This window comes from Brugia malayi (assembly GCF_000002995.4).
Source record: "Brugia malayi strain FR3 genome assembly, contig: Bm_v4_Chr4_scaffold_001, whole genome shotgun sequence".
Classification (NCBI taxonomy): Eukaryota; Metazoa; Nematoda; class Chromadorea; order Rhabditida; family Onchocercidae; genus Brugia; species Brugia malayi.
Window position 1 is genome coordinate 7912572 of NW_025062478.1, and position 23538 is coordinate 7936109.

A 23538-nucleotide genomic window follows, 5' to 3' on the forward strand; every position below is an offset into this window, starting at 1 on the left:
TTAGTATTCCGGACGTTCAACCGTATTTCTCAATGTGTGCCTGAAAAATATATTTTGATGCATTAATTCATTTGTTTCTATAATTTTTGCAAATTTCATTTAACTTTTTTTTTAAGAAATAAAAAGTGACGATTGGAAACTAACTGTATTGGGTATGGATTAGCAACAGTTTGCCATGCTAATTTATCTTCAAATTGCCAGTAACCTTGCCTAATCTGCAATATTCAATTTCTTTTTGGATAATGTCATAATGTTATAGAAGAAAAATTAGACACTCATAAATATAGCACAAAGTTCATTGAGAAAAATTCATACAAGTGAATTATTTTTAAGAAAATATTCAATGCTGCCGAGAGCATTTTTTAAATCTAATTTTTCCTAATGATTCTTTTTCAGCTAAATTCTCAGACACGAAACTGTTCAGAAAATTCATTTGCTTTGCAAATCATTGCCATTCCTATTAAAGAAATCAATGTCTTTAATACATTTTTAAAATACTTTAAAGAATTTTGCTACATGAAAGCAAACATACCTCTGGTATTGGCTCTTTATAGGCACTCTCAAACAATGCTATTTCATCAGGATTTGGGCTTTTTTCTTCATTTGTTACAACTTTCACGCTTAATACAAATAACAGTTGAGAAAAGTTAAATTATTTATCAAACTTACAGTAAATAATAAAAGAAAATATTACTGTGTGATAGACACAAATGTTCATTTGAATCGCAGTTATGAATTGTTATAAAGTAGAAATTTTAAATGGAGAAAATGATCGCTTACGGTACATCATTAGAGCTTTCTTCGTCGAGCAAATGAGCTGCCCAACCGCAATGAAGCATCAGTATACCAACAATAATTAATAATAAAGCGAGTGGTAATAAAGCACCAGCACTTCAAAATTTTTTACTTTTCAGTTTTAAAATTCTCTATTTTGTCTTCGCTTTTTGCATTTCACTAAGTTGTACAACATTTCAGTTCTATATAGAAACAAACTGATCAGTAAAGTTTTCACACACAAACTCGAAGTTTAAATTTCAGCTCATTAATATTCCAAGCCTAGTTCACAGAATTTATCATTATGCGAACGACGAACAAAAATAAACGTAAAGTCCTGGTCCTAACAGATGAAAAGTTTTACTTTTGATTGCTATATCTCACTCACAAGAGGATTAAGTTTTTCTGAGCACTATCATCTCGCATCAACAATCATTAGGAGAACCAATGATTAGCTATTAGAGAACCTTTGCTCTTTTTTTTTTTGCTGCTGTATTTAAACAGTTGATGAGAGTGTCACTAGGTGTGCCTTGTTATATAGTCAAACAGCAATTTCGAAAATAACTAACATGGCAGAACATTCAACAGCAATACAGGTAAGTAATAAACCAAGTAAAATCATCACACCGATTGCAAACAGTATTGCACTCAAGATAACTACACATTTCCTGCAATGCGATAACAGTAAGTATCAAGGGAAACAATTATAAATGCGGAATTTGAAATTAAAATTAAGTATTTTGGTATTTCAAGAATATCTTATATTTTTTTTTTATTTTCTATAATACTTGGAGAAAGTATGTTACTAACCTTGCTGGCCATACGCCAACATACACAGGTACACATGGATAAAAAAATATTGGACATCTTCGACGTAGATACCACGGTTCATACTGAGACATCCCTATGAATAGTTACAAATTAACTTCATATGGTGACATCATTGAAAAGGAGCAGTAGTACTTAGTCATAAAATTACTTACTGTTACCAATTCCTCTTTTGACTTCTCAGTTCTGTTATCTTAACAGTATCGAAAAATAATTTCGATAGATTGTACTAATATATAAGTCAACTGAGTATGTAAAAGAAATAAGTGTTATTTATTTGGCACAAGCATATCTATGATCGAGGACAGTCTCTGAGATAGATGACAGGACAATTGAGGAGACTAACTGTATATATATAATGAAATCCTATTAAAAGCTGCAGTTGATTTAAACAGGTAACATGCATACAGGAAGTTTACAGTCAGTTCATTCAACAAAAGAAACGCAAATATTACACAATACATTGCCATATCTGTAAAGAATGTGAGGGCGGAAATGAGATGACTCTTTTGAGATTATGCTAAAACTAGAAAAAAGGCCAAAGTATTTAAAGCCAAGGTCCCCCAAAAAGATTTTTAAATTTTTTGTTTTTAAACAAGCCAAAGTGACTAAACTAAAACAGTTTGAATTGCAAATATACACATATTTAAACTGCCAGTAGAAAAATACATTTAATTTTATTTAATCCAGCTATTATATGAAAATGATTGAAGGATTCTGGAATAGTTATTAAACTGGAGAGTGTCTCTCCAGTAAATCAATAACATTTCAAGTTTTTTTTCAATATCAGTAACGAATTGTTCTTACTAATGACTTAACCAGCCATATGTCTGATATATAAAACGAGTAAAGTTGAACGTGGAAAGGCAAAGGGAAGTGATGGAAGGAAGAGCTCTCGATGAATCGTTCAATACTTTGGCATATAGTAGTAGTAGCTCAGTCTCGAGCTAGATTAGAAGTACAGGAAGAGGAAGGAGCTAGAACTATCGTGCATCTCAACCTTAACAACAGAAGAACACGGCAGGTGCAACTACGACTAACTGACTCTATCTGCAACTTTAACTCGACGAAAATCGCTAATAATTAGCCATCTATTTCAAAGCAATACTTTACAACTAACTACCACTGATTATATCTCATTCCAATTTTTGCGCTGTTCTCTTTTAAAATTCCTAAGTTATCTCAGCTTACATATCTTATATTTCAAGTAAAAAACATCATCAATTCCAGCCATTATATTATATATTGTATATTTGCCATCTAACAACCGCAACTAGTCACTACTATTATTTAATTTGAAATAACTACAATTTATCTTAAAAATACTAAGTTTGAATTGTACGTGCACTTTTCTATGAAAAAACCAATGGTTAAAGCAATATAGTAATCGGAAATATAATAATGTCAAATTCGATGATATCACCAATGACAGAGAAATTTCTCTCTTTCAATCATCGCTAAGTAATTTAAAAAAATTGTTTGAAAGGGGAAGAATAGACATGAATGAAGAATGTTCAACAGTTAATATTAGCAATTTGCTGTTAGTGAAATTGCTATAACTAATTATCACTTAGGGTCAAAAATTTGATTGGAACATTGAATGAATCCCGATTCATTCCCATACATTTTTTCCTTGTCTTTTGCCACTGAAACAAATATAAAAATGGTATTGCATCTAAAGTTTAATGTCTCAAATCAAAAACTTTGAAACAAAAGGAAAGTAAGTAAAAATATTCATTCATACGTAATTAGCTGATATCAGGAATTTTATTCACTAATGCTTGGAGTTAAAAAACGTGAACGTGAGAAACCTTTGATGGATAAAACAGAATACACGTGAAATGGATAAATTTTTTTATTGATAAGTGAAAAATAAGCAGTCATCAAAAAATTGAATTTTACAGAATAAATAAGAGATTGCTTCACTAAAGCAAACAATCATGCATAATTTGAGAATAAACCTGAAATCACGCAATAAAAAACGGAACTTAACAAAATGAAATGCCGAGATCAACTACTATTTCAAAGTAGTTTCATTTTTTACATTTCATTTTGGACTGTTTTAACAAATTCGTATCAATAATAATAACATTAACGGTGTCAACAATATTTGTTTATAGTTGAATTCAGCTATAAATTTATATGATGCATACTTGTATAAATTGATCTTCACCAAATACAATTAATTATGACTTTTTGAATACCACTACAATGAATTTTTTACTTCACTAAAATTTTTTGAGCATGATGAAAACTTCAAAAACTTCGACAAATATACCAATAACAAAATTAAAAACCTTTTTTGAACGGTAAAAAGTCCACAATTGTAATTTGAAAAGTAAAGAATTAATTTAAAATTTCAAACATTAAGTAATCCACAACTCTGTATTCAATAAAATTTGGGAACTATTAACATTTAACGGAGCAGCTGAAGTTTACGTTATGATTTCGGCATCCTTTAATGTGGGCACACAATTATCAAATTATAATTTATTCATCTCATAGTAACACTTAACAATTCCATTTATTACAAGTCTTATTTTTAGCTTCATAATCTTTCGTTATCGCTTTAACCGTCTTAATTGTTTAATTATTAAGATGGCTAATGAGCAGCGATATGTACTGATTATGCAATGATTACAAATGAAATTAGAATATGAGAAGTCGGAGGATGAATCGAAAAACAAAACCGTTAAATTAAATTGGGCGGAACACTAAAATATACTTCACACGATAGACCAGTTTACTTTTTCTTTGAGTTTCGGAAATGAATGAACTAGTTTTTTTCTAGTTTTCACTTCAGATCATACCTATTCCCTAATATGTATTTAAACAAAATAATCATGAATATATCCTTCCAGTCATACAAATCAATTACTTTAACCACGGCAACCATAATTAATTGATAATTAATTGCTAATTGATTGAAGATTCGAAAAATTGCATTCATTAAAATTTGTCAGTGTTACACATCAACAGTACATCAAATTTATTTATGGGGATAGCTTTCCAGTTCTCTTCCTAGTTATTTAAAACACGAAGAAAATTTTGAAAACTTTGAAGTAAATGAGAGAATGAGATTCATGAAAAAACTTAAGCAGACACTCGAAAGTGGATCACAGAAATTTAGTAAATATTTCCAGATTTTCAAAAAATTCATGGCATAATCCACAATTCTGAAGAAAATTTCAGAAAAAAACTTATATTTGTCAGTATTGATTTATTGAAGCATTCCTTATTCTTACCATACGCTGAGGAACTTATTTTCAAGATGGTGAAGTCAACTTTATACTGAATTAATTATAAATGAATATAAAGTCAACTTTATAATGAATTAAAGAAGTTAGGGAAGGACTATTCTCTACTCAAATTTCCAATTTCATCAAGTACTTCAACAATCTTCCTTCTATTCTGCATTGAAGAAGTCAGCTTAATACAAAATGAATTACCAACTTTCGTACATACCTAAGATAAACTCTTTTCTGCAATATATTAATATAATCTTTTCCCAAAACAAAAGAGATCAAACATGCGACCATATTTGTAGTGGCTTATTTATTTAAGTTTATTTATTCCATTTTACTACCTATAAAGTAAGATTGATTCGCAGTAAATAATTCATGAGAATCCTCATTGTTTGATTGTTTCAAGGGATATGTTGTGATGAAAGTAAAAAGAAAAACATGGTGAGCGATGAGGCAAAGCAACGGATGAAGAAAATAAATGTAAGACGCGTCACTGCGATACGAATTTTGATAAATTGTGAAACTGTATAATCCTTATCCCTTGGTTTATTAGAAATCTTCTAATGACCTTGTTTCTCACTTAATCAAAATAAAGCTATCATACAAGCGTCTTTCCAGTAAGGTCATTTTTTTCAACTATTTTTTTTTTTTTTTTTAAAGTTTATTTGGCAATAAAATTGTATATAAAATTACAATTCGAAAGTATGAGAGTAAAAAGCCAGTGTGAAATAAAACTTATCTACTGAGATTGGTAACTGCCTTGCATTTCTGCTAGAAGATATCACTTGACATCGTTTTCATGGTATTTGTAGAGACACTAATCAGACTGTAACAGACTGTAACAATATATTACATCATGATAAGAAAGTCAATCAGAAAAAAGTTTGATCAACCAATGTAGTACAGGCACGATACAGCAAGCAAGTAAAAAAAAATTTTTTCTAACATGTATCAAACATATGCACAGTGTACAAGAAACACACAATAAAATAAAGCTAAATATTATTAAAAATTTACTAAGGATAAAACATAACTGACGAGTTTACGATAGTTCGCTCAATTGGACAATGACAAAACTTCCTAAAACCAATTTTTAAAAATATATTCATTTCCCTAACCGCTTAACAATCACCACTCATGTTTCGTAGTTTTATCTCTTCGTACGGTTCAAAACTCTTCAGCATATCACTGGAGCATCTGAAATAACAATGTCGTACGAATAAAAATGAAATGAAATAAATAAACGCTTTCAATTTGCCCACAAATTTCATGCAAAACTTCATTTAGAAGTTCGAAGTTCTAGAGATAATTAAAAAATAATTTATGTACCAACAATTCTACACAAATTTAAAATTCAAACAGACTTTTTTTTGGAAGTGTTAACGATTTTATATGCTGAAGGAACAGATGGTGGACAGCGATGTGAAGGCCCCTGAACAAGTGCAGCACGTTCATGTTTTAATGCGAAATCAGCATTAACTGACCACAGAGAATGCTGAAAAGTGAAGCTGGAAACATCGCAAGGAATTCAAAATTTCATTAGTTTGAACACAAAAAAAAAACACAAAACTAATTTAGCCACTATTTTGATTTCCTAAATCTTATATATCAGTAGTCGGTTGTTGTTCGAAAACTAATGCTGTGATTTAAAGCATTTAGTTCAAATGATGATTTTGTCTTTCTGACACCCTCAAAGAATGGACTAAATCGTGAGTAACTCATTTCCTTCTAAATTCTATCTGTTTAAATAACCAACCTTATATATAAAGGATTTAGAAGAAAGCAGTGTTTCTCCAATGGAAAATTTCCAGTTTGGTGATCGTTTTACCCAGTCAGGATTCTACAAAAATTCCTCATGGAATTCTTTTCATCAGCAGATAATTCTGCATAATATTTTCAAGTATCTGTTTTGCTCTTGTAACTCTAGCTATGAAAAAAGATTCGCTGACACTTCTATATTTCCGAAAGTTTTTAAAAAACTATACTTAGTATCATCCATCTTATTACCATGTAAAATTACATGCATACTAAAACAAGGAAGCGATGATATATATCACTCAGGGAAAGCTGGCGTTCCGGTGATGTAGCTAGTACTCGGTATATCCAACATAACAGCGAACATTTGTTTGCCAAGCGCTTCTCTAAAAATATAACGGAACTAATGTATACTGATGCTTTATATTCGTAAGAGATTCCAATAGAACTCAAGATCTGAAGCAAGAATATCTGGAGAGCAAAATAAGAAAGTTAAATTTATAAAGTATCTCTAACAATATGTGAAAATACATAAAATAAACGGAAAAAAAAATGAAATACCACAATGCACATTCATAGTAAATGCGTACCTGTAGAAGTATCATCACACATAATATCTTCAGAGATAGATGCACTACTGGGACTGAATAATAAATTCTTCTCAGTGAAATGGTGAAATGAACCATCCAAAGCAAAGTATTCTAAATTCTTATTATTATCTCAATGAATCACTGCATCCACCGAATTACAAAAATGATTTACTGATGGATGATAGCAGAAAATTCAAGATAAACATATTAATAACTGATGTAACAAATAAATGGAATTTTATAATACGGTTGACAACTGCATTATGAATTTATCCATCTCCTCTATCTAGCAGTAACCCCATTGCTCCAAATTCTAGTACAGTCATACAAAGGCTAAACACGTCAGTAATGGCTCCAGAAAAGAACTTAGGAAAAGAATGTTTACTATACCTCTGAAACATTGCAACGTAAATGGATGTAAAGGGGTTTAGTATCACAGAGCAAAAGCAGCCTCTATCCAACGGTAATTATTCAAAACAACTCCATAATACAATGAATAACAACCAGGTAATCTGTAATCGACAAGCCAATCAAGGCACTTCAGATCGTCGGCACCGTCTTCTTCCTCTGATTTGTCGTCCATTTCACGCTCTTCATTCTCTCTTGCTATACCCACCACCTCAACTGGCATCAAAAACTAACCATTACCTCCAGTTGAGCTATATCACAAGAAAAACCTGGAAATGAAATCGTCAAATATAATGACTAATTCGATTCCTTGACATATTTTCACTAACTCTAACTAATCAATACAGAACTTTTTCATAGTTTCTTCCCACTAATCTACCAAACCCTTTACCTGATCACACCATCAGGAATACCAAAAAAGACTCCCATAGCAAGTAAATCTTGAACAGACAACTTCCGCAACATCAAAGTAATCCGTTTTCACAGAACCGACAAATGAAACTCAACGTCTCAAGTTATTCATTGTCGATGTGTCATAACTAAGACGGTCGTGATATGTTACGTTGGGTGTTGGAGAGACCGAACTGTTATATGTTAAATAACATTGTATTAACTTTATAGAACTTAAGATTGTTATGATTGAACATTCCTTGGACAATTATTCCAATGTCAGGTACGAAATCATTCATCTTATATTCACCTTACATGTATCTTAGCTTATTTGCAGTGTTTATTAATAACGAATACGTGTTGGAATTTATCCCCAATTAGATTGTTTACAGTTATCAGCTCTTTACTTAGTTCACCTCCGTTGTTGTTTGTTGGTTTCTTACTAACTGTAAATTATGTTCGAATTTGACAAGGTTGACAGCATCTCGTTTAACTGACTTCCTGTGCGCTACTGTGATATTATAAATGTTATGAGTTAATGCTTACTATATTTTTGGATAGCAATCTGACATTCACTGGCCCCCACACAACTATTTCCTCGAACTATTGTCAACTGTTGTCTTCTCTGCAAAGCATTAACTATAAACTGCTCAAATTTCACGCATTTCTTCTGAATTATCGACTTCCTTTTTAATTCATATTTGAAAAAGTCAACAAATGACAAAAATGCCACTTTTTCTCCATCTGCAAAATTGTGGAATGACTGATCTGATTTTTTCCATTTAACGATTTTAAAAAACTGGTTCGGGTAAAAATGCTAACATGCTAACAAAGTGAATATAAGTTGTAGTTTTTTAGGTATTTTAGTATGCTACAGTTTATGTCTCGGTGTTTTCAAATGTGTTTCACAATTAAAATGAAATGATCCAATACTAATGAAAGACAGTACAACAATTCCAATAGAGCCTGTTAAAAATTTAGCACAGAGTGGTCATTCATTCCTTTCAATTGTTGTCGACAGTAACACAGTGGGCGAATGTCATCATTATCCACACAGTGACTTTGGCTACCGTAACTATTCACTCGAACAATCTAAATTAACAAAACTGTAAAAATTGAAAAGTGGCAGATGTAACCTTTACTAAAGTAAAGCAATTTGTGCAATAATTGTTCAAATAAAAAAAATAAGAAAAGAAGAATAAAGAATAACTTTTCCAGGTATTTCGAAACTCTCTGCTTTCTTCAACAATTGTGTTTCGTATCTCCCATCACTTGGTGAGGCGCTAACTACTACTTTCAGTAACGGTTGTTCCTTGATATATTCTGCCGAAATCACCTTGAAAAGGAATGCTTCAATTGAGGTTAAGATTTTCTCCTACTTTTACAAATTATTTTCATTTGTTAATTTCGATGAGTTAAAAGACCACTGAGAATTTCGCAATTGCAGTAAAACATAAACGCAATGCGTTAATATGATTTAGGAAATATTTAAATTGAAATTATTACTTCTTTTAAATGAAGTATTTCGCATTTTTCGCCTGCTCCTTTCTTTTTCAAGAAATTATTAATTGCATTAACAGTGAACTGAGCAGCTTTCATAACATTTTCATCGTGAATATCGATCGTGTGCCACTGTTTTTCGCAGATACAGAATTGATCCGGAATTTCCATTTCTTCACATGTCCTGTCAAACTGAGGTGAACATCAAAAGTACTTAGAAATAACTTATTTATTCTTATCCTTTGAAAATGGGAAAGCACTGACTGTAACAACAATATGCTAACCTATCATATTGAATGGGTCTTAGAAGACTTCTTGCTCGGATTCCACCTCTTACCTTGCCAAGTTCTTCGCTGCAATGGTGGCAAATATTTCAAAAATTCAAAAACAAAAGCAAATTAACAATAAATTAACGCTTACGAGAACTGTTTGGAAGCCGAATCCAATGGTAATTTTTTCAATTAAATTTCATTGGAACTACTTGATAATTTTAGAATACAAACACAAGCAAACTTATATGCAAAGAAAAATCAAACGCCAGGATATCTTGAAAAGCAAATGGAACAAACCTGAAATCATGTTCATCCCAATTCTGGAAACTTTCTTTCCTTGCATATCGTGCTATATCATAGAGTGTAGCGTAAATATCATATTGAGATGTGTGTCTTCGAGAATTGCTTTTTAAATTTAAAATAAGCTGCTCATTCGAACGCAAATATTGTGGAACTGCTACCTGAAGTAGAATGAATTTGATAAAAGCATTCGCTAAACACAAGAATTAGATGTACATAATGTAAGATAATCTTTGATGACAAATTTTGAGATATAACTGTAAAATGAATATTAATCAGGGCATGAAGAGATAAAAAGCATCAATTATCATTATCATTAAACAAAAAAAAAAAGACATTGATTATCGTTAATGTTACCATAAGTAATGGATTATTGTCTTCGTTGTATCCAGTACCGGTCCTTCGAAGTCTTCCAAACCGTAATCCATGATCACCCATTACAAATAAGAAAGAATTGTTTAAATTCTCGACATTTTTGCGAAAAAATTTGGAGAAATACTGAAAACTACGAGGCATTAAAATAGATTTAAACAAATAAAAAACTTTCGACTTGCTTTGCTTCATTCAATAGTAAAATCTAATTCCAATGATTTCATTCAAAAAACTTTTTTAGAAAAAAAAAAAAAAAAAAACTGAAAAAAAATGGCCAACTTTATCAGCTCGATACAATCCGCTGGCGGAATTATGTGCTATCTTTGCTAGCCATACCAAAGCAAATTTTGAAAATCCTTTGTATTCGTCTAAGAATTTATCCACAAAATCCATAATTTTGTGATAGTACTCTTGGCACTCTCCCTTATAGAAATGAGTGTTGAAATCTTTCCAAACTTCTTCGCCTGATTTAGTCGGCCGACGTACCAAAGCACTTCAGAGAAATTAATTATAACCTTGCATTTGTCTTGAGAAAATCTTAATTATTCTCATTGATTTACTTCAAATAATTTCCTCTATTGGAAGGCAATTCAATCATACAGAACATATCTGATTGGAATTAATAACTATTTTTGCTTATACTCAAAAATGATGCTTCTTAGACACTAAAATCTAAAAGAATCAGGAGCTCCAGCGATGAAATAAACAGAAATGAACAATAACAGAGTACAAATCTTATCGATTTTCAGATTGTCAAAAAAAAAAAAACTATCTTTACTGAACTACCTCCCGTAATGATCAGTCGGAGCTTTGGGAAAACCATGGCAATTTGGATAGGTGAACATACTCGGCCAATCTTCAGCCATTATCGATGCATAGGTTTGATTTGTAAAATCATACGTTACTGTTTCGTTTATTTTGATGCCATGCTGAAATGCACTTGTCGGTTTCAGTTTATCATTATGAATAAATTAAAGTTAGAATGCTATAACCAACTACAAATTCTATTAATTGACTACTTTACAAATTATACGTTACTGTTTCATCCATTTCAACACCATCGGAAATTTTTGATTTTAGTTTATCATTATGAATAAATTAATCTCAGGGTGCTTCACTAGATGTCTCAGAGATGATTTGCAAATTATGCTAATTTACTAATTTGCAACCTGTATAAATCATAAAAAATAAATGTAATGATGGAATTAGATATCTCACATTTTCATCTATTACAGAAAAATATTTAGTATAATTATTACCTATCAACCTGCTATTACTAATATAGTTCACTTCCTAAAATTTTCGTCGCTTAATGGATGAATTAATTATAGGTCTACCTACCTTACAGAACCGTGGGTGCTCTGAATTGTTTTTGCCGGGAAAACGATTCGCATCTAAATCAATGGTGCGAGTTCCTGAAATAAAATAGGATAAAGAAAAGGAATTCAATTTAGTCAAACGTTTATATGTATATGTGATATATTCAAAAATACAAACTGTAACCCTCATTTAATAGTAATTATAAATTAAGTTTAGTAATAAATAGTGTGAAAATTAGTAATCGAATGTTTCAAATTTGTCTAAAAAATGTGATACAAACAAAAACCTGAAAAAATGGCGTAAGCGTTTGGCCGGCTGTTAAGCGCAATTTTATTATGATGATAAAATGTTGTTGCATCGTAAAATTGACGGAGAATCTCAAAATCATAACTTTTACATGAACATCTACAAATCGCTTCATAAATTTGTTCAACTCTCATTGACTTTTCAACTCTAATCCAAGCTCATAAATAAAATTAAGATAATTTTCTGTTATTGTTCTATATGTTATCATTAGTAATAAATACTTAGAAATCTACTAGATCTACAAAATCCACTCGATAAAAATCAGTAGGGATTGTGTGTGTCTGTCAATTAGAGAATCAGTAGGGCTTATGAATTTATGAATATTGTTAATACTACTAATTGGACTTAGTGAATACAGAAATTATAGAACAATTGACATTAAATAAAAATCGGAATATATTCGAGAAATTACTTGGTTAGTCTTGGCCATCGTGCGAATTCCCGAAGAGAGTGAGGTGGAATCGAGGATAAAGATAAATACCCCAGGATGTAAGTTATCCTCTTTTTGGAATATTTTCTGTGTTGGTCGTATTACCTGAAAAAATTACTCATCGCATTTCATTAACACATTCTTGTGAAAGCTACCACGTGATATTGTCGATTTAGTTGTTTCCAATAATTAGCATTGGCAGAGTGACAAATTGGTAACTACAAATTAAAATTGACGAGTTTCCAACTTACTCAACCTCATGCCGTATTTTTCTACGGCAGCCTAGTCAATCCGAATCAAACTTTTACGACCAACTACTGTCTGGGATACAATTTGATATTATTTAATTAATATATCGTCGTTTAGTAAAGTTTCCGACTAGCGTTTGCATTAGCCAACCAACTACCATCATCAAACAAGCTGGAATTTCCGGTTAAACTTGAAAAGAACCTGAACATGAATATAACGAAACGTGGTCGTATTTCCGTCTGTACAGTGTGTTTCGACAAAATCACAACTTTCATAATATGTCACATTTTTTTCCATTTCTGTCCATTTACCGCTTATAAAATTCGTTTCGCCGTCTTTATAAAGGCATCGATACTCACATTTTGACGTCCTAAGCTGTGATTTAGTAAATGAGCAGACTTAAATTTTGATGACTCAAATTTTGATGACTTAAACTTAAATTCAATCAGACTTAAATTTTTGAGACATAAATACATTGTGACAAATACATTGGATTTATCTTTAGATTTCCATTCATCTCTATCTGCCTGCATGCGTGTTTTCATGTATATTTTATACTACTTTATTTTCTGTTTCGGCTAAAAGAAACTCATAAAACTCGACTAATTCATAAGGCCGAAGTTATCGATAGAATAATAAAACTATGATTCAACGTACGTGTTATCAAGCATTCGAATTGAGCCATTTTTTAATTCTGTATGCATAACACGAGTTACATTGCATTCTTTTAATGGGTCCCAATCTGGGTACAAATAAGGTAGTATTTCAGGATCCCAAGGATCTAAGTCCATGAGACGACATTTTGTAACATTTTCTTTTTCAAATGCTATGCCTGTAAGACGTGATCAAATCGACCCATTATTTTTTCAATATTTCTGATTGTAAATATTATTGCATGTGATTACATAAGTCTATTCTATTCTGAAAATTTTGCTTTCAATCCCTTTCCCTCAAAGTATTATACCTTAATCTTGTTGTTAATATTTAAATATGGCTATCTGAAACCTATGTTAATATTTATATTATATAATTGTTTTTCTTTTTTTTTGGAAATAATCATTAAATGGAAAATATAAAACCACATTAAAAAACCTGCGAAGGTAGTAAATAAAACATTTCGACGAAATGAAGCAAATGACTGTCGTACAATTAAATTAGAATCAGTAGCAAATAAATAGAAATTAAATAACACAAAAAATGTGCCAATGAGAAATGTAAATATGATAAGGAATTTTGTTGCTTTTAAATTCATTATATGTGCTGAAATAATAATCATTTAATGAGACAGCAAAATTTTTACTAAATAATGAATTAAATTTCTGCGCTATATGAGATACATAAAGCAAAAATAGCCAATGCTTGAGACATCATTTATGTTCAGTTATATTATCAGCAAATTTTTTTAAATATAAAGAAATTGAATTTTATTCTATAGGCAATGAGTGAAATAAAAATCTTTGATAATGAGCGCTCTTTTCTCTATTCATTTATATTTGTGCTTATGAATCAACTATTTATTTTTCAAAACTTCAAAAAAAAAAAAAAAAAAAAAAACAATGATTCTAAAAACTTCCAAAAAGCTGAAGGGCTAGCTGAAATATCAGAAATTAATTTGATCAGAGAAATGTTGATTAAAAAAAAGTGCTTTATTAATTTAATTAATTTGGAAATATGAAAGAATAATTTTAATGTACAGGCAAATTTGTTGTATGCTTTAAACTTACCATTTCAGTTCGTGTCAACCAACAAACTTGAAATTGGTAAATCTATCAGTACCTAAATTCTTTTTTTTTATTAGAATTTTTTCCAGAAACAATTTTTTAAATTTTGATTAACATTAATTAACATCAGTCAAGTGATATATGTATGACTGAATATGGGTCTTCACTGGAAACAAAAAGTCAGTAAGTTAGTATCATTTAAAATGATTAAGTTTTAGTATCATTCATATATAGCTAAACAGAAAACTGAAATTGGCAAATCTTTCAGTACACAGTTTTTTTTAATTTTATTAAAGTTTTTTCAACGACTTTCTAATCTTTTAAATTTTGTTTTCAGCGATAGGTTTTTAGGGCATTCAGAGGTTGCATTTATTCATGTATGAGTAAGAAATTCAAAAATGAATTAGCAAATAATTACATAAAGACTCTTTCAAACTATTGAAAAGTTTTCTTCAGCCATTTTTGAAACTTTAACCATTTCTTAACTTCCGTTTAGAACAATGCAATAAGCAAACATTTCCAGCAACTGCATTTATTCATTTACGATCAAAAAACATTTTCAAAATTCATAAATGAATTATCAACTTTTCTATATTATTGATAAGAAAATATTATTAATGTTTTCTTCTGAAATTTTTGTTGTTTAACTTTGGTTTATAAATTTCAAGAAATTAACACGAAGATTAACATCCTCTAAAATCCATTAATTCACATTTGGACAATAATGATGAAAAGTTAAATATCGAATGATCGAAAGAAAATTTTCAGCACTGCTATTGTTCACTCACTGGTCACAAATAAAATTATTTCCCTAAAATTTCCTTATGTAAGCATCTAATGCGATAATTTCTAAATCTTTTCTATCTTCCGAATAGAGATAACCACATACAATATTAGTAGAAATAATTATTGCTAAAATAAAAGAGAAGAAACGTATATATAATAAAACAGATATCACAGAACACTTGAGATAATTGAATTAATGAGTAACGGAGTGAAAAAAATATTTAAATCTAAGATTTGAAGTGAATTATGAAGTCATTACCAGAGAAAAAAAGCTACATTTTATTAGTTAGGCTCGTCATTCCCGGTAAAAATGAACTTACGATTTTTTTAATTTTCTTGATTATCGGTGTAAATAGGTTCTTCATTTGTGGCATAATAAAAATTTCAAGCAGTTGTTGGAAAGTTTTGTAGATTTTGTCGAAGAGACTTTCTCTCCAAATCATTCTTGTTTTTTCAGACATTTTTTCAAACATTTTCAGAAAAAAAAACAATTTATTCGCGTTAAAGAAGATAAAATAAAAGTATCACCAATTTAGTATTTTTAAGGATAACACTTGCTGGAAGCAATTTCTCAAATAAAACTTTGTGTAAAAATAATACAATAATAGTTGCTCATAGAATTTCAACCGAAATTTTCCAGATTTTATAAATCCTATTTAGGAATTAATTTTCGAGAATTTTCCGTATTTCCAATTTGTTCAATTTAAGGTTTTTAAAAGCCAATAAAAACCTATCGATATGGTAATTACATAATTATTTATAATGATTCTGTGCAGTTCTATTTTTACTGTTATTCGGCATAATAATGTTACAAATAAAGTCTTTTCTCATCCAAATTTGATCACTGTCATAAGCTAACTTACAATAATTAGAGTAGATCAATAAAATGTCCCATGGGTCTGGCTGGCTATGACACTTATCTGCGCGCAATTATGAGTAAGATTTGATAGTTTCTAGAAATGTTTTTATCAACTTTTCATTTAACAGCTGACCAGCATTTTGTAATTAACTTTTTGAACACTTCAAATAAAAAAACAAGCTCATAACTAGTTGAAACAATGATGAATATGTTCTAGGGGCTTGTGAACTATACGAGTTCTAATTATGGAACAAGAAGGACACTAAGGAGTGACAGCAGCGTCAGAAGTTTGTTGGTGCAATAGCGACAGATGTTGGCCGTGTCAGGAAATGACTCTTATAGAGTAATTTGAAATGTAAATGGTTTTAATTTGTTACAAACCAGTAAAACTTTTGTGTCAGCTAAAATTAAATAATGTGCTATTTTGTGATAAATGCTGGTATACACTGTTATTAAGGAATAGCACTGCGGTAATACTTGTATCTCAAGTTTTAATTGAGGAAGGTTATCAAATGGTAGAAATGTTAGGAGTAATATTTGTTCTCAGTTTTGATACTGATTATTTTCCTGCTTTTACCATTCTTAATTAGGAAATGTGAATTTAAGGATGCCAGTGATTTAGGCTAATTTTCGATTATTCAGATGACTGGCATCTGGTTATTGTGATTATTTAAGTTTTTCAAGCGTAGGTTGAAATATTTTCACCTACTTTGAAGTTTGATATTTTGAGATGCAAAAATTTATAATTAGTATTTTATTTCGACCGGAATGTTTTCCTTTTCTTAGCATTATAATAATGCATTTACTGAGCAACGTAATACAGTAATATTTTTTATATAAAGTAGTTTTCATCAGCCTATCTCTCTCTGTTAGTTTCTTTCTTTGTTAACTTACAACTGTCGGGAAAATCGAAGCGATTTCATAATACATTGAAACATGAGCTAAAGATTGTCTTTTTTGAGCTAAAGATTGTCTTGTTTGAAAGATCCTAAGGCCAACGATCGTTTAATTTAAATTTGTGTTACGAATATTCACCTTCCAATTTTCAAACTATGTATATACATTAGCGAAATGCTATAAAAAAAAGCACTTAAGATTAAGTTTGTTCATTGCTGATTGGTCTGACTGCTTATGCATATTATTCTTAATTCACAAATATTGTTTTGTCATTCCTTTGTATAATTCGCTATTTAACGTAAATTGTTATTGTGAATGGAAACAAAAAAATCAGTAATTCTCTTTGCTATGATGGCTTAATTCTTGTGTCCTAAAAGGAGACTGTGCTTCCTACTCGATAAAGCTAACGGTCCTAAACACTAAATTCATTTTGTACAATTCTGTTTAGGCTGGATCTGATGGTTTGAACCAGGCGTCGTTTCCTCTTTGTTAAATTTGCCTTATTGAAGTTCTAATTGCTAAATTCGTTGGATTAACCATTTTTTCCAGAATTAAAGTTTAATTATCCAAGTTTGATAAATCAAGGAAGAACCGAAGAGGCAGATTAACTCTCTCAGTCTTTGTCACGATCAGAGAGAAATTGTCGACAGTTGCTATGCCATTGATGTTGGTTTCCTGACGAGTAACACAAGGTGTTCAACCAGATTAAAATTTTGTGCCAGATAACTAGATGTAGCTAATTGTTGTGAAATCGTTTCAAATATAAACACTTGCTTTATATCTATTCCATTATTTTTTCTTTCAGATTATTGTTCCAATGTAGCTTTTTCATCTTTTCGCTGTAACTTAATTTTATGCATTATTTTTTGTATTTTGGTTTTATATCCATCTCGCACTCTTTTATGAATTTTGTTATCAAATCTAGTTAGATTTCTCCTTCATTTTTATATTTTTCCATAACTTCCAACTTTTATCCTTGGTTTAGTCTGTCAATAATTTTCCATGCTCATTTTCTTTAGTTGTATATATTTTCCTAACTGTATATGTATCTTATGTTCCGTCGTAGCTTATTTCTGCAAGCATTTCCATCTTTGCGTCTTGTATGCATTTCTACTAATTGCCTGCTTTCTGCGTTTCTGTTAGCTCGTTCGTGTTTACTGCATAATTATTTAAATACGTTCTTTTTTTTTTTTTTAATTAAGATTGTTTTGTCTTTTTCTATAAGTTAAACCTTTCATATCTTTGGTCATAGTTTACTTTGCCAATAACTTTGCATGTTTTTGTCTTCACTTTATTAACAGATATTTTATTGACAATTAGTATGTTTGGTAATGCAAATTGAATAGGAAAATAAAAATTTTTTAATAACCCTTATAATGTTTGACATTATAAGGGTTATTAAATAGTGGAAGTGGTCGTAAGTCAAATATTACTTCGACTGAGCAGGAGTACTGAGAGGAGTCAAATCAAAGGCTGCTTACGCTAAAAATTGGGTGTTAATTAATAACCGAAGAATTTCTGATTAATTGATAATGACATTTTTACAGCATTTCTTCAATGCATGCAAGATTAATGGCAATTTGGAAGGTAAAAGTGTTTGATGGTTATTCATGATAGAAGTTTAAATGAAACTATCGTTGATGTTAGGACATTTATTAAGACAATCTTTATCCTATAGACTATAGACTTAAACAAATTGCTTCGACATATTCCGATTTATTTAACTTTGTATTTTTCTTTTTTCACATTGGGCTTTACATATTGTTTCATTATATTGCATTTAGCATGCGTTTGTAATAAATGAATAACTTAACTTTTGATGCCCTTCTCGACCTTATGCATTTTTTCTCAGTTAAAGATATTTTATTTTGTGTGCTTTCCCTTATATATATATATATATTTTTTTTTGACTTTGTGATTTTATTGCCTTGTGACAAAAAACTCGAAATAATCTCACGAGCCTCAAATAACTTACAAAATATATCAAATATTAATCAATAATATTAGAATTCGTTTTAATTGAATATTAGAAATGTAAAACTGTTTCAAACTGCATCATTTAAGCAATCATCATTTCAATACTCATCTTCTCATTGTAATTAAGCTTATCTGCTTTTCTAGACATTTTCATCCGATAATAAAGGTGTATGCATTGTTTAATATGTTAAAAATTACTTCTTTGTTCCAAATCAAATTTGATTACAATGTCGAAATATTGTAAAGGTTTTCTAAGCTAACAGTCATTCTTTGACTATTAGCTTGAGAAGCTACAATATTAAAATCCATTTCTTACTATATAAAGAGCAAAGGTCATCTGATAGCCCTTACTCAATAATCATGCTCTTGTTGCAAGTCAATGCAACAAATAAAATAAAGATTTAAATCCCTTGACTTCATCAATTTTCTCAGTTTTTCTTTACCAGTAAACTACAGTTCAGTTACTCTCCCTCACTCACAATTCACTTCATTTTCCCATCAATTTATACATTTATACATTTTCTTCATCTTATTCGTAGACACTTATCAGTATTGTTACTATTATTACTATATATTACAGATTAATATTTATATATTGTGGTTGCTAACGAATAAAGTCATTACAACAGACATCATTCAACGCATTCGTCTCTACTAACTACAATACGAAAGGTATTACATGGATTCATTTCCTGTCCTAAAAATAAGTATTTAATGTTGTAGTCATGACTATGTTACACACTTTTACATATAAACTTTCATTCCTAGATATCTGAAAAATATTTATTGGGCGTTTTGTACGCATCAACTGTATTTGCATACATGGACATACTAATTTCATAAAAGACAAATTTCAGTAATACAGACAACAAACATTGTTACCTAGCGATACCAGATAGAAATTTAGCAAACCAGTTCAAAACCTACGGTTTGAACAGTGTTTGCTAAATTTCCCGTAGTTTCGTTAGGTTACTATGTATTGTCTTGTGCTAACATGTTGGGTGTTAGTATGAAAATGCTTCATCCACGTTATACGTACGTGTGAGCGTTCTATGTTGATCGCCATCATTTCAGCAAATTTATTATTTAACTCTGTTCTAACCGACTTTTTTCTGCCGTACACATAATATAGTAAATGATCTATCCATCAATCTGTTTGCAGTGAATTTTCCATCTAATAAAGTAGAAAAAGCGAAAGTACTAATTAATTGTTGTGTCATTCACAGTGCAAGCAGGTATCTTCCAGAAATGTTTAGTCAAAACTTTATTTAATAAAGGATTTAACAAATCAATTTTTGGTGCTCTGCTCAGGATTGCGCATTGAGAATGAACAACACTCAGTGAGCAGTAATATCTTACTTGTTACTGTGATGAGATGAAATTATAGGATTAATTTACAAAATCTATTAAATTAACTGAAAAGATTGAGAATGCTAACTTTTCTGTTAAAAAATTGATATAAATAGCAGCTATTAAATAGTAATATGAGAGCCGTGTTAAACATTAAGTTTTATTAACAATCTCTTATCATCTTTGTCCGTTTTTTTGTTTTAGTAATGCATTCGAATTTATTGAATAACACTTTGTGTCATTTCTTTTCACTTAAAGTCAATTAGACTTGCATGAAATCGCAGTTTGAAAAGAAACATTGCTTTTTAAATGAAAAAATCTCTGCAGTGATTAAATAGCAGTAAAAAGAGGAAGAAATGTTGCTGCCTTTGAACCTTCCGTTAAATACTTAAAGTAACACAGCAATGAGTCATTGTTCAAAAGACCTTGCTGATTGTACAAGCTACTCTCTCTCTCTCTCTTCATTTTCCCATCAATTTATTCATTTATCTATTTTCTTCATCTTATTCGTAGATACTCTACAAAATTATCAGTATCGTTACTATAGATTAATATTTATATATTGTGGGTGTTAGGGAATGAAATCAGTACAACAGTCTTTTCATTCAACGCATTCGTCTATACCAATTACAATAGCAAGCAAGGAAGGCTCTTAAGCATACGAAGGTCCAATTCGACTCTAAGCCACAAGTTATGTTCACACTGAACCCTAAATTCCACCACACTTCTTAGCATTGTATTTTTGCTGATTTCATGCATTCCTCCTAAGTAAAGTGCATACATTTCTACCAATAACATGTGTGTCTATTAACTTTATGTCTTTCTACTAGCTTTATCATATATATTTCATATTTGACTTTATTTGGATTTCTACTTTAATTTCGATGCTTAATAATTAAAGAAATAATGATTTGAGATATTTCATCTCTTCTCCGAAGTTTATTTACTTTTATTTTTGCATCTTTTTTAATTTCATTTTTAAGCTGTTTTAGTTTTAATATTTTTGCTCAATTAGAAATATTTTATCTTTGTATAACACTTGTATTTTATGATCCTTTGAGAAACTGAATTGACTAGCTGCTAAATACCGAGAAAATTGAGAAATTGGAAATATTTTACCTCGAAAAGTGCGAATGAAACCCGAATTCATCGCATGATAAATATCGAAGGACCTGGACGAATTGGATACGTTGGCTGAAGTCATCGAAATTGAATCTATCTGCTCGTAACTATCGGAAAAAAAATGAGACACTGTAAGTGCTACCTAGTGTCGGGAAACTATAATACATTATTGATATAATAAAAACTATAATAATACTATAATAATATGTCGGAATAAAGTCGTATTAATCCATAAGATTAAAAATTGTCTTAATTGAATATTCTTTGGATATATAAAACTATTTCAGATTGTATCTCATGAAGCAATCATTAATCCAATACTCAACTTCCGCTTGTTGCTGAGCTTATCTGCCTTGTCTAGGATTTTACAGTTGTCGACAAAAAAATGTGTATGTTGAAAATTGCTTCTTTGTTCTAAACCAAACCTACTTGTAATGTAGAAATGTTGTGAAGTTTTCTTCTTAACAACTGACAGAATATCAAATCCAATTTTTACTTTGTAATGATCTGATGAACAACTGTTTACTCACTGTAATCATTTACTTATTATAAGTTGATGCCCACTATATAAGTATTTATAGCCTTTTTCTAAGTAAGTTCCTTAGTACCAACAAGTTAGAATTCGTCCACTCTCTTGCACTCATTTAATTCGATTCATTTAAATCCTTTACTTAATTTTTCCATCAATCTATTTTTCTTCTCATTTATTGTGGATAAGTTTTACGAAATTATCAGTACATTGTCCAGAAATTACTGGTAATTGTCGGTATGGATTAATATTTGTGTATCATGGTTTTAGTGAATAAAAATCGGCGCAGACTCCTTCTCGACATATTCGTCTATGCCAACTCCAAACCACAATCAAGGAAAGTTCTCTAGCAAAGACCTACAATATCTCAACACCTGGAATGCTATGACTAAAATCGAACACATCTTGTAATAAATAATGGAACTGAAGTTAAATCGGCTAACAAATGAACCCGAGTAAATTGGAGAAACTGGTTTAAATTGCTTAGATAAGACAAACAAATCGGACTAACAGTTAGCAAATAATTAGGAGATTGGACAGCTGAACATATATCACGTTACTAAGTATGAAAAGGAAATTGCATGCACATCCTTTCATGAAAAAAGGTCGAATTAAACATTCATGTGAACATTGAGCTGCTTATCACTTATTTGCATTATTTCGGTTACGATCAAGAAAAGTCAATATATATTGTTTAGACTAATTTTTAATCTCGGCCTAAGTTTTGCAGTAAAAAATTTTTAAATTCTTTTTTCTAAGAGGTAAAAAACAAAAACGACGAGAATGTTAATTTAGGTGAATACGTTTTTTAATTCCTCATCGCACTACCGAAATTTTCTTACCTGATTCATATTTTAGGCCAAATTACTGATAAATGCAAGAGTTTGATAATAAATAGTGATTTCCCAAACATCAGATGATTTCCCGATCATAGCAGTGATTATAGGGAAGTAAACAAAATATGGAGCATAGAGGCACATGAAACAAATCAAAGCGAAAAAGGATTAACAGTAATAATAGCATTGAAATAAATGCAATTGAATGGGCATTTAACTTCAGTTACGAACTCACTATTTGTTAGTTCATGAGATAACCAAAAAATTATTTTTCCAATGATTCAAAACCAAATTCAAAATAGTCAGCAACAATCAACCTGTTGCAGAATTCAAAGGTGTGTTGCATTGATTTGATTTGTTCGGTTTTTTTTTTTTTTTTTTTTTTTTTAATAATTATCAATGAGACAGTTTACGTATTGATAATGATTAATGGATGATAACTTGGAAGACTTTAATATAAAAGCTTTGGCCCCACTTTTCGTATAAACGACAGAACTTTGCATGCAAAATATTCATAACAAATCATTTAATCAATTGCAGTGCATATATAGCATAATAAATAAAGCACTTTTACATCAAACTAAATGAAGAAATTATTTTCTTTTCCTAAATAAATGTAGATTTAAGTTAAATGAAAACTCCGGAGACCCTCCGAATTAAATTCGATATGACAGCATTTTTTACAATGATAATGTAGCACAATAAATAAATAAATGATCTGA

General features: G+C 30.2%; 4 protein-coding genes across 5 annotated transcripts; 1 reads left to right on the forward strand and 3 right to left on the reverse strand.

The window, feature by feature from the left end:
* On the reverse strand, positions 1 to 2072 carry Bm6201 (Uncharacterized protein; the record flags this gene model as incomplete). Its single annotated transcript, XM_001901598.2, has 7 exons — positions 1 to 40; positions 145 to 215; positions 533 to 620; positions 781 to 891; positions 1344 to 1442; positions 1585 to 1678; positions 1949 to 2072. The coding sequence occupies 7 exons, from the start codon at positions 2070 to 2072 to the stop codon at positions 1 to 3; spliced, it is 627 nt and encodes a 208-aa protein (XP_001901633.2).
* Positions 2073 to 5968: 3896 nt separating this feature from the next.
* Positions 5969 to 7823, reverse strand: Bm588 (Uncharacterized protein; the record flags this gene model as incomplete). Its single annotated transcript, XM_001901597.2, has 6 exons — positions 5969 to 6044; positions 6212 to 6342; positions 6604 to 6687; positions 6876 to 6988; positions 7193 to 7303; positions 7697 to 7823. The coding sequence occupies 6 exons, from the start codon at positions 7821 to 7823 to the stop codon at positions 5969 to 5971; spliced, it is 642 nt and encodes a 213-aa protein (XP_001901632.1).
* Positions 7824 to 8266: 443 nt separating this feature from the next.
* Bm1441 (Uncharacterized protein) lies at positions 8267 to 11863 on the forward strand (the record flags this gene model as incomplete). Of its 2 annotated transcripts, none has more annotated exons than XM_043082066.1 (4): positions 8267 to 8273; positions 9209 to 9351; positions 11184 to 11313; positions 11766 to 11863. In XM_043082066.1, the coding sequence occupies 4 exons, from the start codon at positions 8267 to 8269 to the stop codon at positions 11861 to 11863; spliced, it is 378 nt and encodes a 125-aa protein (XP_042938000.1). The 2 variants fall into 2 exon arrangements, with proteins under 2 accessions (XP_042938000.1, XP_042938001.1); XM_043082067.1 differs by having other exon boundaries at positions 11783 to 11799.
* Positions 8960 to 13530, reverse strand: Bm5198 (Uncharacterized protein; the record flags this gene model as incomplete). The annotated part of the gene is made up of 13 exons (XM_043082068.1): positions 8960 to 9082; positions 9201 to 9326; positions 9497 to 9674; positions 9775 to 9843; positions 10060 to 10223; positions 10420 to 10560; positions 10714 to 10927; positions 11221 to 11363; positions 11776 to 11849; positions 12041 to 12131; positions 12473 to 12595; positions 12941 to 13109; positions 13397 to 13530. 13 exons carry the CDS (start codon positions 13528 to 13530, stop codon positions 8960 to 8962), a joined length of 1749 nt encoding a protein of 582 aa, XP_042938002.1.
* Between the last annotated feature and the right edge of the window lie 10008 nt (positions 13531 to 23538).